A 16858-nucleotide genomic window follows, 5' to 3' on the forward strand; every position below is an offset into this window, starting at 1 on the left:
CTTTCTTTCTTTCTTTCTTTCTTTCTTTCTTTCTTTCTTTCTCTCTCTCTTTCTTTCTTTCTTTCTTTCTTTCTTTCTTTCTTTCTCTCTCTCTCTCTTTCTTTTCTTCTCAAAGATCCATCCTTTCATTATATCATTTCCATTTGAAGACTTTCCCTTAGTTTTCTTTAAAGATATGCCTACAAGGGACAAGTTCTTTTACTTTTTCTTCCTGTAAGACTGTCTTTATTTCTCATACATTAAGGAAGGATAGTTGTGCTTTGTATAGAATTAATGGTTGAGAGTTCTTAAGCACCTGAAAAATGTTCTTCCTGTAGATATGCTAGAAATAGCAGAAATCAGTCTGGAAAACAACCCTGAGACAATGAATAACCCAGCTTCACTGGGAAATGATGGAGACCAATGTTCTTCCTCTTTATGTGTCTGCCTCACACCCAATTTTGGTGAGTTTCAAATGATAAATATTACAAGTAGTACTATTTAATTTAGATGCATGAACATCCTTAAGGCAAGCTAGTGTTAGCTCATTTTTTAAATTAAACTTTTTATTTTGAAATAATTTTAGATTCATATATATTTGTAAGAAATAATATAAAGAAACCCTTTTGCACTTTACCCTTTTCTTCCAATGATAACATCTTGCAAAATAATAGTAAAATATTGCAAACATGGTATTGATGTTGATACAATACACAGATTTTCTTGAGATGCTCCCAGTTTTACTCGTAGTAATTTGTGTCTGTTTATATTTATATCTAATTTTATCACATGAATAAATTTGATATTCTACCACCACAGTTAAGATACAGAACATTTCCATCCCATACACATGCCTCGCTTTGCCCTTTTATAACCACACTGACCTCTGTCAGGTCACCCTTTCCTTCCCCACTGCCCATTCCCTAATTCCTGGCAAACACTTATCTCTAATTTTTCACTTCAAGAGTGTTATATAAAGGGAATCTTATGGTATGTAATATTTGAGGATTGGTTTTTTTCACTCAGCATAATTCCCTGAAGATTCATCTAGGTTGTTGCATGTACCAGTACTTACTTCCTTTTTATTGATGAATAGTTTTCCATGTCTTCACTGTGCATTCACTCATTGGAGGACATTGCTTTTTTTTCCCCTCCATTTTTTGGTATTAGGTGTAAAGCTGCTGTGAACATCCACGTACTGGTTTTTTTTTATGTAAATATAAGTTTTTATTTCTTTGTCATGAATACCAAGAGCGCAGTTGTTGAATCTAATGGTAATAGCATGTTAGTCTTATAAGAAACTGCCAAAAAAAAAAAAAAAAAAAGGAAAAAGAAAAAGAAACTGCCAAACAGTTTTCCAGAGAGGCTGTACCATTTTTCATTCTTACCAGAAATTGTATGAGTGATCCAGTTTCTCTACATCCATACTCCTATTCTTCCCATTGTTCTTCCTTCCTGATGCTCCAAATTTCCTTCTTTCCTCATATCCTTTCTGTTTTAAGGTTTTCCTTTAGCCTTTCTATATGGGTAAGTCAACTGGGAACAGTCAGCTTTCTTTTGTTTCAGATGGTCTTTATTTCATCCTTTTTCCTGAAGGATAGTTCACATCAGATGGAATTCATGGTTGAGATTTCTTTTCTTTCAGCAGGTGAAAAATTCATAGATACAAATATGCCAGGAAAAGAAAAAAAAAAAGGCCTGGAAAATAGCTCTCAAACAATGCATTACCCAGCTTCCCTGGGAAATATCAGTGGCCCAGATACTGACCCTTCTTCCTCTCTGCCACCCAATTTTGGTGAATTTGAAATGATACATATTACAAGCAGTGCTTGTAATATGTATCATTTAATCTAGATCCATCAACATTTTTAACAAGCCAATTGCAGCTCTTTTTAAAAACTTTATTTTGATGTAAAGATTCATATGCAGTTGTAAGAAATAATACAGAGAGATCCCATTTATCTTTTACTTATTTCCTCCAGTGATAACAACATGCAAAACTATACTACATGTAGTGGTACAACCTGGATATTGACACTGATACAATCCACAGATGTTATTGAGATGCCTCCAGCTTTTCTTGTATCTGTGTTTGTATGTGTGGGTATATACGTTCATGTGTGTATTTAGCACTATGCCATTTTATCATATCATTAGATTTGCACACCCACCACCATAGTCAAAGTAGAAATCATTTTCATCACTCAAGGATCCATCATTATTGCCCTTTTACAATTATATACACCTTCCCTTCCTCCTAAGACCCATTCCTGACACCTGGCTACCATTGATCTCTTTTTGTTTCTGTAATTTATCTCTTCAGAAGATTATATAAGTGGCCTTACACTGTGTAACTTTTTGGGATTAGCTTTTTTTTTCACCCAGCTTGATTTCCTGGAGACTCATCCAGTTTGTAGCATATATCAATAGTTTATTACTATTATTGCTGAATAGTACTCCATGCTATGGATATACTACATTTTGTTTAACTGCTCACCTGTTGAAGGACATCTGGGGTTTTCTTTTATTCAGTTTTTGGTTATAAGGAGTAAAGGAGTTTTTCATTCCTCAGTAGTTCCTTTCCATGGTATAGATATTAAAAAAACATTCATACATTGAAGGACATCTGTTTTTTATTCTTTCTAAGTCTCTGGATACTACACATAAAGCTACTATGAGCAATTAGGTACTGATTTTTGTGTAAATGTAAGTTTTCATTTCTCTGTCATGAATGCCCAAGAGTGCAGATGCTTGGTTGTATGGTTATAGCATGTTTAGTTTTATAAGAAACTGCCAAACAGTATTCCAGAGAGGCTGTACCATTTTACATTCCCCACAGCAATGTATAGGTGATCCAGTTTCTTCCCATCCATATTTCTGATCTATCCCATTGTTATTTCTTTCTTCCTGATGCTCCAAGATTCCTTATTTCATAATGTGCTGTTTGAAGATATTTCTTTAGCTATTTTGCTCTGCTAGGGACAATTAAAAATTTTTTTTCCTGTGTGTCAGAATGTCTTCATTTCTCCTTCTTTCCTAAAAGATAACTCACCCAATATAGAAATCACAGTTGAAAGTTCTTGTCTTTCAGCATGTGGAAATTTTGTATTTCTAGAAACGCAGTCAAAAGGAGAAACCATCCCGGAAGACAGCTCTCAGATAATGTATTATCCAGCTTTATTTGGAAATAACAGTAGCCCATCTGTTGCCTCTTCGACTCTCTCCATCCCACCCAATTTTGGTGAGTTTGAAATTATACATATTTTAAGTAGCACTTTAACCTAGGTCCATCAACGTCCTCAACATAAGCTAATGGTAGCTGTTTTTTAAATTAAACTTTAATTTTGTGGTAGTTTAAGATGCACATATAGCTGTAAGAAATAATGTGGAGAGAACCTGTTTATGCTTTATCTATTTCTCCCAACAACAATATCTTACAAAACTGTAATAGAACATCACAACCAGGATATTGACATTGATAAAATCCACAGATCTTATTGAGATTTCTCCATTTTAATTGTATTGATTTGTGTGTATGTATTTAGTTCTGTTTGATTTTATCACATTAGTAGGTTTGATATTCACAACCACAGTCAAGTCACAAAACATTTCCATCCCCATGTGGATACCTCACTTTTCCCTTTTGTAATCAAACTCACGTCAGCATAATTCCCTGGCAATTCATCTGACTCGTTGTGTGCATCAGCACTTCCTTCTTTTTTATTGTTGAGTACTATTCCATGGTGTGGATGTACCACAGTTTGTATATTGGTTTACTGTTGAAGAACATTTGGATTTTTTCCAGTTTTCAGTGTTACAAGTAAAATTGGTATGACCATTCATGTACAGATTTTTGTGTAAATATAAATTTTCACTTCTCTTAGATAAATGCCCAAGAGTGCAGATGCTTGGTTATATGATAATAGCATAATGTTTAATTTTTTAAAAAACTGCCAAACAGTTTTCCAGAGAGGCTGTACTATTTTACTTTACTGCCAGTGATATATGAGTTAGCCAGGTTCTCCACATTGTTATTTCTTCTGCTTTCATTGTTTTTTTTTCTTCCATTTTGATGCTCCAAGATTTGTTTTTTCAATATTCTTTTCTGATAGAGGAGTTATTCCTCTAGCCATCCTTAAATGTGAACACCTAGTGAGATATACTTTTAGCTTTCCTTCATGTGAGAATGTCCTTATTCCCCCTTCATTCTTTTTTTAAACAGTTTGAATGCTCATTTCTTTTTTTTTTTAGCTCTATTTAAATATAATTGACAAATAAAATTGTAATATATTTAAAGTGTACAATGTGATTTGATACACATATACATTGTGAAAAGATTCTCAACATCAGGTTAATTAACACATCCATCATTTCACATATTTACCTTTTTATGTTTTGTGGTGAGAACACTTAAATTCTATTCTCTAAGCAAATTTCAGTTATACAATCATCATTATCAATCATAAGTCACCATGCTATACATCCTCAGACTAGTTCATTTTATAACTGATAGTTTTTACCCTTTTACCAACCTCTCCCTATTTTTTTTACCTCCCCAGCCCCTGGCAGCCACCATTATATTTTCTGATTCTATGTGTTTGACTTTTTTTCTTTTTAGATTCCACATATAAGTGACAACATACAGTATTTGTCTTTCTCTGGCTTATTTTACTTAGCATAATACCCTTCAGATTTATCCATGTTGCCACAAATCTCCTTCATTCCCAAAGAATAGTTTTGCCTGATATGGAATTCATGGTTGAGATTTCTTGTCTTTCCATACTTGAAAATATTTTATTTATAGAGATATTGGTAGAAACTCAAACCAGTCTGGAAAAGAGCCCTGAGACAACAAATTATCCACTTTTATTGGAAAACAACAGTAGCCAAAACATTTCCTCAGTATGTTGCTGCATTCCTTCCAGTTTTGGTGAGTTTGAAATGATACTTATGATATGTAGCATATTTAATCTAGATTCATCAACATCCTTAGTGTGAGATAGTGGTAGCTTTTTCTAATTAAGGTTTTTATTTTTAGAAAAATTTAGTTGCACATGCAGTTGTAATAAATAATACAGAAAAATTCTGTGTTCCCATTACCCAAATTTCTCCAGTGGTAACAACTTGTAAAGTGATAGAAATTATCACAACCAAGATGATGACATGATACCATTCATAGATAATACTCAGATGTCCCCAGTTTCACTGTATTAATCAGTGTGTGTATTTAGCTCTGTACAATTTTATCACATATTCTCTACCACAGGCAAGTCCCCTGTGGTAGAGGCTATGTGATCAGAAACGGTACCATCACCACCGTAACCCCTCATATTGCTCTTTTATAACTATACCCACCTCCCTCCAGTTGACATTTCCTCCCACTCCTACCCCCTGTCCTGTCTCTAACTGCTGGTAGCAACAGATCTGTTCTCCAGATCTGTAATTTGTCCCTTCAGCTGTTATATAAATGGAATCATGTGGTGTTTGAAATTGGCTTCTTTCCCTCAGTGTAATTCCCTGAAGACTCATTTAACCACTCCTTTTTTATTGTTGAGTAGTATTTCATGGCATGGATGGATGTACCAGGAAACATGTACATGTTCACCTGTTCAAAACTTCTAGGTTTCCTGTTTTGGGCTGTTAGTGGTAAAGGCTGCTATGACTACTCATTCATAGTTTTTAATCTTTCTTCATTTCATTCATTTCACTCTTTCACACAAGTTTTCATTTCTCTGGGATGAATGTCCAAAAGTGCAATTTCTGGTCCTTTGGTAATTGCATCCTTAGTTTTTTATATGAAACTGACAAACTGCTTTTCAGTGTGGCTGTATCATTTTCCATTCCTGCCAACAATGTATGAATGATCCAGTTTTTCTGCATCTGTATTTTTCTTTCCATTGTTCTTTGTCCTTCTTGATGCTCCAAAATTCTTTCTATTATATCCTCTCTGTTTGAAGATTTTCCTTTAGCCATTTTAAAGCATACATCAGTTAGTGACAAATACTTTACTGAAGGATCATTTCATCAAATACAGAATGTAAGGTTGAGAGTCTTTTCTAGATTTTGAAAATATTTTCCTTATAGGAATGGTGGTCAGAGCAGGAACCAACCTGGACAACAACATTCAGATGATGAATAACCCACCTCCCATGGAAAATGACAGTGATCGAAATGCTCCATGTTTCTTCATCCCTGCTGATTGTGGTGAGTTTGAAATGATACATATTACAAGTAGCACTGTTTAATCTAGATTCTTTAATACCCTTAGTAGTAGCTTTTCTTAATTAAAAAATAATTTAAGTTAATTAAAAATCAAAAGTTTTATGTTGAGAAAATTTTAGCTGCACATGCAATTGTAAGAAATAATACAGAGAGATCTTGTGCACAGTTTACCCAGTTTCTCCCAATGATAACATCTCACAAAACCATAATACAACATCACAACCAGGACATAGACATTGATGCAATTGACAGATACTATTGAGATGTCCTCAGTTTTATTTGTATTCTTATGTGTGTTTATGTATGTGTGTTTATGTTTGTGTGTGTATGAATATTCAGTTTTATATAATTTCATGACATGAGTAGGTTTCCATATCTTCCATCATAGTTAAGATTCAGAATATTTCTATCTTCACAAGGATCTTACCTGTTGCTCTTTAAAACTCACATTCACCTTTCTCTTGTCACCCTCCTACCCCTACCCTGCCCTGTCCTTGCCCTTGGCAACCACTAATCTGCTCTCCTTTATAATTTTGTCATTTCAAGAGCTTTATGTAAGCAGACACACATAATATGTAACCTTTTGTGATTGTCTTTTTTCATTCTGCATAATTTCCTGGAGTTCCATCTAAGTGGCTGAGTATACCAGTAGTTCTTTCTTTTTTATTTCTGAGTACTATTCCATAGTATGGCTGTACCATGATTTGTTTATCTGTTCGCTGGTTGGAGGACATCTGGGTTGTTTTTAGCTATTAGGAGTAAAGCTGCTATGAACTCTCATGTGCAGGTTTCTGTGTGAACATAAGTTTTTCATTTCTCTGGGATAACGCCGAAGGGCACAGTTGCTGGGTCCTATGTTAATGGTATGTAGAGTTTTGTAAAATATTACCAAACTGTTTTCCAGTGTAGCTGTACCATTTTACCTTACCACCAGCAATGTTTGAGTGATCTAGTTTTTCTGCATGCATATTTCTGCTCTTTCTGTTGTTGTTTCTTCCTTCTTTATGCTCCAAGATTCTTTCCTTCATCATATCTTTTTAGTTTGAAGATTTTCCTCTAGCCATTTTTAAGGGTAGGCCAACCAATGATAGTTCTTTTTTAAATGTTTTCCTATGTCTTTATTTCTCCTTCATTCGTGAAGGATAGTTTTGCTTGACATAAAAATGATCATTGAGATTTCTTGACTTTTAGCACTTGAAAATGTTTTATTAATCAAAATGTTGTTCAAACAGACTCTAGCACAGAAATGCAGCCTGAAACCATTCTTCACACAACTTCAGTGGAAAATGGCAGTGACCAAGATAATGCTAACGCATCTTTCTTCCTCACTGCTGGTTTTGGTGAGTTCAAAATGACACATATTACAAGTAGCACTCTTTAATCTAGATTCATCAACATTCTTAATATGAATTCTTAGTGTTAGCTCTTTCAAAATTAAACTTTTCACTTTGAGATATTTCAGAATCACATATAGGCACAAGAAATAATGCAGAGAGATCTGGTGCACCCTTTGCCCAATTTCTCCCGATAGTAATATTTTATAAATACATGACAACTAGAATTTTGACATTGATACAATCCACCAATCTATTCAGATGTCCCCAGCTTTACTTGTATTTATTTGATTATATGCGTATTTTGTTCTCTGCACATTAGTGACACGTTTAGGTTCAGGTGTTCATCACTACACTCATGGAACCCTCTTGTTGCTTTTTTATAACCGCACCCACCTTCATGTCATTGCTTCCCTGGCTTCATCCCTAACCCATCCAACTACTGTGTTCTCCTTCTTTATAATTCTGTCACTGCAAGAATGTTATATTAATGGACTCATATAGTATTTAATCTTTTGGGATTGCTTTTTTTTCATTCAGCATAATTCCCTGGATATTTAGCCAACTTGCTGCATGTATCAGTAGTTCCTTTTTATAAGACACTGGCAAACTATTTCCAGAATGACTCTACCATTTTAAATTCCCACCAGCAGTGCATAAATGATTCAGTTTCTTAGCATCCTCATTAGCATTTGGTGTTTTCACTATTTTTTTTTTATTTTAGCTATTCTGATAGGTGTATAGTAATACTTCGTTGTGGGTTTAATGTGCATTTGCCTTTGGATAATAATGCACAACATCTTTCCATATGCTAATTTACCATCTGTATGTCCTTTTCTCTGTAATGTCTGTTTCCTTCTTATAGTAATATTTATGTTTTTACTGTTGAGTTTTGAGAGTTGCTTAGATATCTGTAGATACTAGTCTTTTGTTGAATATGTGGTTTGCAAACATTTTCTTTTTGTCCACAGCTTGCCTTTATATCCTCTACAGGTTTTTTGTTTTGTCTTGTTTTGTTTTGTTTTGTTTTGCAGGGAGAACATTTTTAGTTTTCACAAAATTTATCAACTTTTCCTTTTGTAGATAGTACTTTTGGTATTAAGTCTATGAATTCTTTCCTTAGTCCTTGATACCAAGTTTTTCTTTTCCTTTTTTTTTCTAAAGATTTTATACTTCACATTTCACATATAAGTTTGTGACCTATTTTGAGCTAATTTCATATAAGGTGTGAGATAGGTTGAGGTTCTTTTTTTTTTTATTTGAATAACTTTCTTTCTTCCTTCGAATTGATTTTATACCTTAACCAAAAATTAATTAGACATATTCATGTAGGTCTAGTTCTGGGCTCTCTATTGTGTTCTACTGATCTATATTCCTATTCCCCTGCCAAATCACAATGTTGTGATTACTGTTGTTATACAGTAAGTAAGCCTTACTATCAGGTAGAATGATTCCTCCTACTTTATTCTTTTTTCAAAATTGTTTTAGTTATTCTAGGTCCTGTGACTTTCCATCTTAATTTTAGAATAACCTTGTTTATGTTTCCAAAAATCTTGCTCTAATTTTGATAGGAATTGCATTAATCCTACACATCAACTTGAGAAGAGTTGATATCTTTAGTATGTTGAATCATCTATGAACATTGTAGCTTTGTCTGTATATTTATTAAGGTTTTCTTTTATTTCTTTTTGTAATTTTTAGGATACAAATCTTGTCCATTTTTTAAAAATAAGTTCTTACCTAAGTATTTTATTTTCTTTGGAAATTTTGTAAATGGTATTATATTCTAAATTTTGGTTAATACATGTTCATTGTTAGTATATAGAAATGAGCCTAAATTTTGAGTATTGATCTTGTATCCTGTGACCTTGCCAAACAGTTTTAGAAGTCTTTTTTGGTACTTCCTTGGGATTTTCTACATAGCCATCTTTCTTATATCATGCCATCTGCAAATAGGGGCCATTTAATTTCTTTCAGTCCAATCTGTATACCTTTTATTTCCTTTTCTTGCATTATTGCTATGGCTAAAATTTCCAGTGTTATGTTTAATAAGAGTGGTGAGAATGTAGATCCTTGCCTTTCTTCTGATCTTATAGGGAAAGCATTATCTTTCACCATTTAGTATGATGCTAACTGTATGTTTTTGATAGATGACCTTTATTAACTTGATGTACTTTCCCTCCTCCTAACTTGCTGAGAGATTTTTAAAATCATGAATGGGTATAAATAATTAATATTATAATGGACACATTATTGGTTTGTTTTGCAAATATTTGATTAAGAATTTTTGTGTCTAAGTTCATGAAAGATATTGGTTCTGTATTTTTCTGTTTCTTGTCCTGTCTCTGTCTGGATTGGGTATTGGCATACTAAACTTATAAAATGAGTAAAGATTTCCTCTTCTATTTTATGGAAACATATGTGAAAAATTAGTGTTAGTTCTTTAAATGTTTGGTAAAAATCTCCAGTAAAATCATTCTGTCCTGTAGATTCCTTTTCGGAATTTCAAACTCAATTTCTTTGATGGCTATAGGACTATTTAGATTATCTGTGTCATCTTGGTTGAGTTTTGGCATTTGTAATTTTGGAGAACTTGGTCCCTTTCTTCTAAAGTATCAAATTTATGAGTGTAAAGTGGTTTGTAGTATTCCCTATTATCCTTTTAATGGCTACTGGATTTGTAGTGATATCCCGTTTCATGACTTGCATCATCTTTTTTTACTTTTTTTAGGTCTTTCTAGAGGTGTGTTTGCTTTATTAACCTTTTTGAGGCATCAGTTTTTGATTTGTTGATTTCCCGTTTTCATATTTTTAGTTTCATTGCTTTCTGCTCTTTATTGTTTCATTCTTTTTGCTTAGTTTGGGGTTATTTTACTTTTCTTAGTTTTTGGTGTAGGAACTTAGACTATAGATTTGAGACCTTTTCTAATATAAGCATTAGTGCTATAAGTTTCACTTTCAGTATTGCTTTAGTTGCATCCCATATATTTTGTGTGTTGTATTTTCATTAAATCTTATGTGTTTTATTATTTCCTTGGAAACTTTCTCTTTGATACATGTATTATTTATAAATGTGCTGTTTAATTTTCAAGCATTTAATGATTTCATCATATCTTTCTATTATTGATCTCTAGTTTGATTCTATTATGGTCAGAAAATGTACTGTATGTAATTTCATTTCTTTTAAATTTGTTGAGATTTTTTTCTCTGGCCCAGAATGTAGTCTATCTTGGTGGATGATCCATAGGCATTTGAAAAAAAATACATACTTTGGATTTTTTTGGATGGAATGTTCTATAATGAAGATCCTGTTAGTTGATTGTGTTCTTCAGGTCTGTATCCTTACTGATTTTTGGTCTGGTTGGTCCATCAGTTGCTGAGAGGGTTGTATTAAGGTCCTCAACTATAATTATGGGTTCAATAATTTCTCTTTTCAGCTCTTTCAGCTTTTGCTTCATGTATTTTGAGACTCTGTTGTTTGGCATATTGAGGATTATTATGTCTTCCTGGGGGTTGATTCTTTTATCCTTATTTGTCTTTAGTAACTTTCTTTGCTCTGAAACCTACTTTGTCTGATGTCAGTATACCTGATCTGCTCTTCTTTGATTACTGTTTGCATGGTATATATTTTTCCGTCCTTTTACTTTCAATCTACTGATGTCATTGAATTTGTAGTTTCCTGTAAACAGCATATAGTTGAGTCTTGTTTTTCTAATCTACTTTATCAATTGCCTCCATTTAATTGATATGATTATGTTATTTACATTTAAGGTAATTATTGACATCCTAAGGCTTATGTCTGCCATTTTATTATTTTTCTCTTCATTTTCTCTGTTTCTCTGTTTTTCTTGCCTTCTTATGGGTTACCTAAACATTTTCTAGTATTCCATCTTGATTTATTTATGTTTTCAAGTATATTGCTTTGTATAGTTTTCTTAGTTGTCACTGTAGGCGTTACTATATATGTCTAATGGTATCAACATTTTACCACTTAGAATGAAGTGTTGAAACTTTAATTCCTTTGCCCTCCTCACTTTTAACTATTATTGTTTAGATGTGAGATGGTGTTTTCATTTTTGTTTCAATCATCACATATGATTTACAAAACTCATGATAGTATTGTATTTACCCATATTTCTGCTCTTTCTGTTCGTTATTCCTTTTATTGTTGAATAGTGTTCTGTGGTATCGGATTTACCACAGTTTCTTTAACCATTCTGTTAAAAGACATCTGGATTGTTTATAGTTTTTGACTATCAAGAATAAAGCTTCTAGGAACATTCATGTCTTAGCATGACACTCAGGTTTTTGTGTCATCAAGGGCTCTTATTTCTCTGGGATAAATGCCCAAGAGTAAAATTGCTGTGTCATGTGGTAATTGCAGGTTTAGTTTTATAAAAAATTGCCAGCTGTTTTGTAGTGTGGCTGTTCCATCTTCCATCTCCCCCAGCAATGTATGGATGATTGAGTTTCTCGGCATGCATACTTTTGCTCTTTCTATTGTTCTTTCTTCCTCCCTGATGCTTCAAGATTCCTTCTGTCATCATAACTTTCTGTTTGAAGATCTTCCTTTAGCCATTCTTTAAGAGTAGGTCTGCTAGTGACAAACACTTTGTTTTCTTTTGTCTGAGAATATGTTTATTTCCTCTTCATCTCTGAAGGATAGTTTGCTGGGTATAGAATTTGCAATTGAGAGTTCTTTTCTTTTAGCACTTTTACCTATAGAAATATTGGTAAAAGCAGAAAACAACATGGGCAACAGCCGTGAAACAGTGACTCACCCAACTGTAGTGGAAAACAACAATAGCCAGAGTTCTTCATCATCTACCAGCTTCCCTACCAATTCCGGTAAGTGTGAAAAGACACATATTACAAATAACACTATTTAACCTATATTCTTCAACGTTCTTGATACAAGCTAATGGAAGCTTTTTGTTTTCTGTTTTGAGGGCTGGTTTTAGGTGATGTTCATAATGATGACTAACATTTATTGAGTGTGTATTATTTGCAAGGCACTGTGCTAATCAACTGACATACTTCTTCTCTGTTAATATCCCTCATGGATGTAGGTACTTTTATTATCTCCATTCCCAAAGTTACAGAGCTTATGAGTGACAGTTCTGGAACTCTAACCTAGTTTTCTCTGACTTTAAAGCTTGTGTTCTTCAACAGTTTCCTGTATTGCCTGCCAAGTCACAGTGGCCAAGATGAGGAGATCCCATGTTTTGTGGCCTTAAAGGGCAACCTCTCTAATATTTTATAGTTCCTTTGTGTCTCTACTTCTAAGTAGCTAATCTCTTATTAATATCCTAGTGCAGGGCTCAGTAAACTTTTTCTGTAAAGGATAGTAATAATTTTAACCTTTGTGGGCCATCTCATGTCTGTCACAACTACTCAACTCTGTTGCTGCAACATGAAAGCAGCCACAGATGCAGGTAAATGAATGAATGTTGCTGGGTGCTAATACAACTTAATTTATAAAAATCTGTGGTGGGATTGGCCTGTGGAGCATAGTTTGCTGTCTTCTGTTCTAGAGACCTTTTTCTTTTAAATTATTTTGTTACCCAAACTGGAAGAAACTTCAAAAATTGTACTATTTGTTCTAAATGGGTACTATGATATGCTGTTGTTAGAACTATAAATTGGTGAAAACTTTCTGAGGGGTAATTTGTATAAAAATCCGTAGAACTATTTATGCTAATTGACTCAGTAATCCCACTTCTATCTGAAGATATATTTTTAAAAAAATATTTGTATTAAAATTTTAGTACAAGAATGTTCTTTACAGAATCATGAAGAATTAGAAACAGCCAAAAAAGCAACCATAGGGAATTAGTTAAGTGACTCTTGGTATATTCACAGTATGTGAGACGGTAAAGCATAATGATTAAGAGTATGGTCTCCTGAGTCAGACTGCCTGGATTCAAATCTCAACTCTATGTCTTATTAACCATGTGACCTTAAGCCACTTCTCTAACCTAAATATTAGTTTCTTCATCTGTGAAATGACAAAAACTATAGTACCTACTTCATAGAATTGTGAGGATCAAATGATGTAATTCATTTAAAGTTCCTCGCACAATTTTCAGAGCATAAATGCAACATAAATGTCACCTGTCAGGAAAATCATGATGACAGAGATGCAGATTAAAAAAAAAAAGAAAGAAAATGGAGAAATGCTCAAAATATAATGTTAACTGAAAAAGTAGGATTCAAATGCTCAAAATATAATGTTAACTGAAAAAGTAGGATTCAAACTATATATAAAGTATGATTTCAAATTTGTGTTTAAAAAAAAAGAAATAGAAAAAAGAATGGAAGACATCAGTAGATTAATGGTTCAGAGCACCTGGCTTATAAAAACAGATAGACTTAGATTTTAAAACTGGCTCTATAACCAGCAGTGTAATCTTGTTCAAATAACTTACCTTCTCTGGGCCTCAGTTTCCTCATCTGCTAAGTGGGATTAAGTTGTTAGGATGATGAAACTGAGCTTATAGATATAAAATATTTAGCACAGTGCCTGATATATAATCAATACTCTAAATGCTAGCTATTTTAAATTTTTTCTTAATTATACTCACCTATACTTTCCAAATTGTCTTCAGGGAACATATATCACTCAGTAATATAGCTCTGAGTGTACTTTTAGAGTGTCAAAGGGAGCAGTGGGACCTCAGAGCAACATATTCACATATGCACTTGTGGCCTAAGAATTAAATTTATTCAAGACAATGAACAGATTAGTTCAAGTACAGCAAATCCAAGGCTAGCAAAGGTGAAAAATGATAATAATTGTGTAGATGGCATTTCATTTACGTAAAAGAAGAGATAAGTATAGAAAAAAATTCACCCAAATAGAAATTTGTGAATTAGAAATCAATTAGGTTAATTTTCTTGGGCACTTTCATGGTAGCCTTGTATGAAAAAAACAGAGATTTTACTTTTGTCCTGTATTTTTAAAGGATTTCTTGGCAATCCGGAAAGAAATGTCAGGATTCTTAATTTGCATTTGATGGTTGCACAAAGGAAGGCCGAACCTAAGCATGCAGCCCGTTACTTGGCTCGCATTTTATTCTCCAAGGAAGTCCTGCTTTGCGGTTCAGTAGGTGTCAATTCTCGCGTACCAAACCCTAGTGGCCGCCAACCCCTAGATCCAAACAAAATGGCTGCAATGAGAGGTATGTAAAGTCATTATGGAATCTTGTTTTATTATCATTTGGTTATCTGATGGATGTTATTGGCAGTTGAAGAAATAATGATTAAATCTTGGTAAATCAGAACTGTTCATTTTTTCACCTGTCTGCCTGACCCAAATTTTACAATTTAATAGTATATAATAGGTAACAACTTCTGAAGAATAAAACTTGTCCATAGATGGTGGAATAAGACAAGCTTTATTGATTTTAGTTACTTATGGTTAGTACTAAGTCAGTTCTTCAGTGATGAAACTTGGTACTAAAAATAAAGGAAAAAAAAAACAAAATAAATGTGAGTGAATAAATCACATTTCAGTGCTAGTAACTGGAAGCACAGAAGTCGAATCTTGTGATTAATTCACTTTAGCCTTCTACCTTCCTGCCTTCCAGAAATATGTATGGAGATCCTAGAACTTATAGGCACTGAAGATGCAAAGAATGAATATTTCTGTCCATAAGGACTTAACAGTCTAGAAAGGGAAGCACTGAGGGAAACCGATTAATTCCAATCCAGCATGGTAATATTGTGGAAGCTGAGAGAGCAGAGCAATTACTTCGGGGGCATTAGGGAAGGCTTGCTAAGGACAAGACATTTGAGCTGGATTTGGAAGAATTCCTTAGCTAGGTAAAGAAAATAGGAAGAGTATCCTAGGCAGAGGGAGTAGCTCATGGGGAAGATGGACGTGTAACGTGCACAGATAAATATACCATGGTGTAATAATGTTTGCAATACTATTTTCTCTATATAAGTTTTCATGTATTTTTAGTTCTGACTCATCCATTGGGGTTATTAAATGGCATTAGCACCCCGAAATAGTTAACTTTTTGTTATATATTTTTTTGAAAGCACCAAAACCTCATTACTGGCTCCGTAGGTCAATGTTTCAGGGAATTGTGCATTGGAAGAAATGAGATATTCAGCAAAGCATCCTCTTTGGGTAGAATTTCTAAACTCTCAGAGAGTTAGAGAAAAGGATAACAATTAAAAATAGAAAATTTTAGTATTTTAAATTTAAAAATTTCTTGTTGGTTTCTTTAACTTTTTTCCTTAATTTTCATGAATGCTTTCTGCTATTTGCAGAGTATCTGGCAACAGCTTTTCCCAACCATGATTTGCGTGAATGTGGAAGAGACTGGAAAACCTGTATTTCCTATATCAATTCTCTGATCCGCTATGTATGCTCTGACTCCAAAAGAACATCAGTAAGTTATTTTTCATCTAAATATGGTCACTACTGTATAAGTGCATACCGTACACAACTTTAGAACTGAAAGCACGACACAGGGTCTTCAGGAATGTGCTCAGAATCTTGTTTGTTTAATTTAGGAGCAGGGCACATTCTCAAAAGCATACTGCTTGTTTATTTCACTCTTTGGTATTTATGCTTCATAAAAATATCCTAAAGATAAAATAAATCAAATATAATGTTATAATTAGTATGTTTGAAGCCAAGGGTTATACTGGAAAAAATATTTCAGTCACAAAGATATTTGGCAAATTTTTTTCAGCATCCCAACAAATAACACAGAGCAGACTGTGGTGCTGCTTAGCTGTTCTAGTGGTAGTTAAGGATGGCACAGGAGAAAAAGAAGGCACTTCATTACTTATTCACTTTCAATGATGGCAGAACCTGGTGAAAATAATACATGTCATGAGGTTAAGTTATCATAGATATTTTATATTCTGTATGGTCGGTTACATGGTAAATGGGAATCTGACTCCTCTTTCATTCAGTCTATCTTCAAAGTCCATTAGAGATTTTTTAGCATGAATGGGTCAGTAGGGAAGAGTGTCCTGTCTATTGCTTTCTCCTGACAAACTTAATGACAGTTCCTAACTTCCACCCACGTGTCTAAAAACCCCATTTTATTCTCACCATGTCTAGTCACTCCTGTGTCTCTAGAGTAAGTTTATGGAAACTATTTGCCACGAATATTTGTAGCTGAGCTTATATTTTCCTGGCAAATGGCTCGATTCTAGTGATAGCTCAAGCACCATCTGTCTGAAACCAAATCTGCTTATTTTTCACATTCCCTTTTATTTCCTACAAAAATTGCACCCTAAACATTTCAATGTAAAATTAAGATACTGCCTGGAAAATGGTAATTTGCATATTTGCTTAG

General features: G+C 33.7%; 1 protein-coding gene across 1 annotated transcript in view; it reads left to right on the top strand.

Moving 5' to 3' along the window:
• BEND2 (BEN domain containing 2) overlaps nucleotides 1-16858 on the top strand; it is a 53698-nt gene that overhangs the window by 29241 nt on the left and 7599 nt on the right. The window contains 7 exon segments of the mRNA XM_025046606.1: nucleotides 318-443; nucleotides 3095-3220; nucleotides 6064-6183; nucleotides 7434-7541; nucleotides 12246-12383; nucleotides 14501-14716; nucleotides 15816-15937. Coding sequence (XP_024902374.1) covers nucleotides 318-443; nucleotides 3095-3220; nucleotides 6064-6183; nucleotides 7434-7541; nucleotides 12246-12383; nucleotides 14501-14716; nucleotides 15816-15937 — 956 coding nt within the window.

This window comes from Pteropus alecto, unplaced genomic scaffold (genome assembly GCF_000325575.1).
Source record: "Pteropus alecto unplaced genomic scaffold, ASM32557v1 scaffold23, whole genome shotgun sequence".
NCBI classification, from domain to species: domain Eukaryota; kingdom Metazoa; phylum Chordata; class Mammalia; order Chiroptera; family Pteropodidae; genus Pteropus; species Pteropus alecto.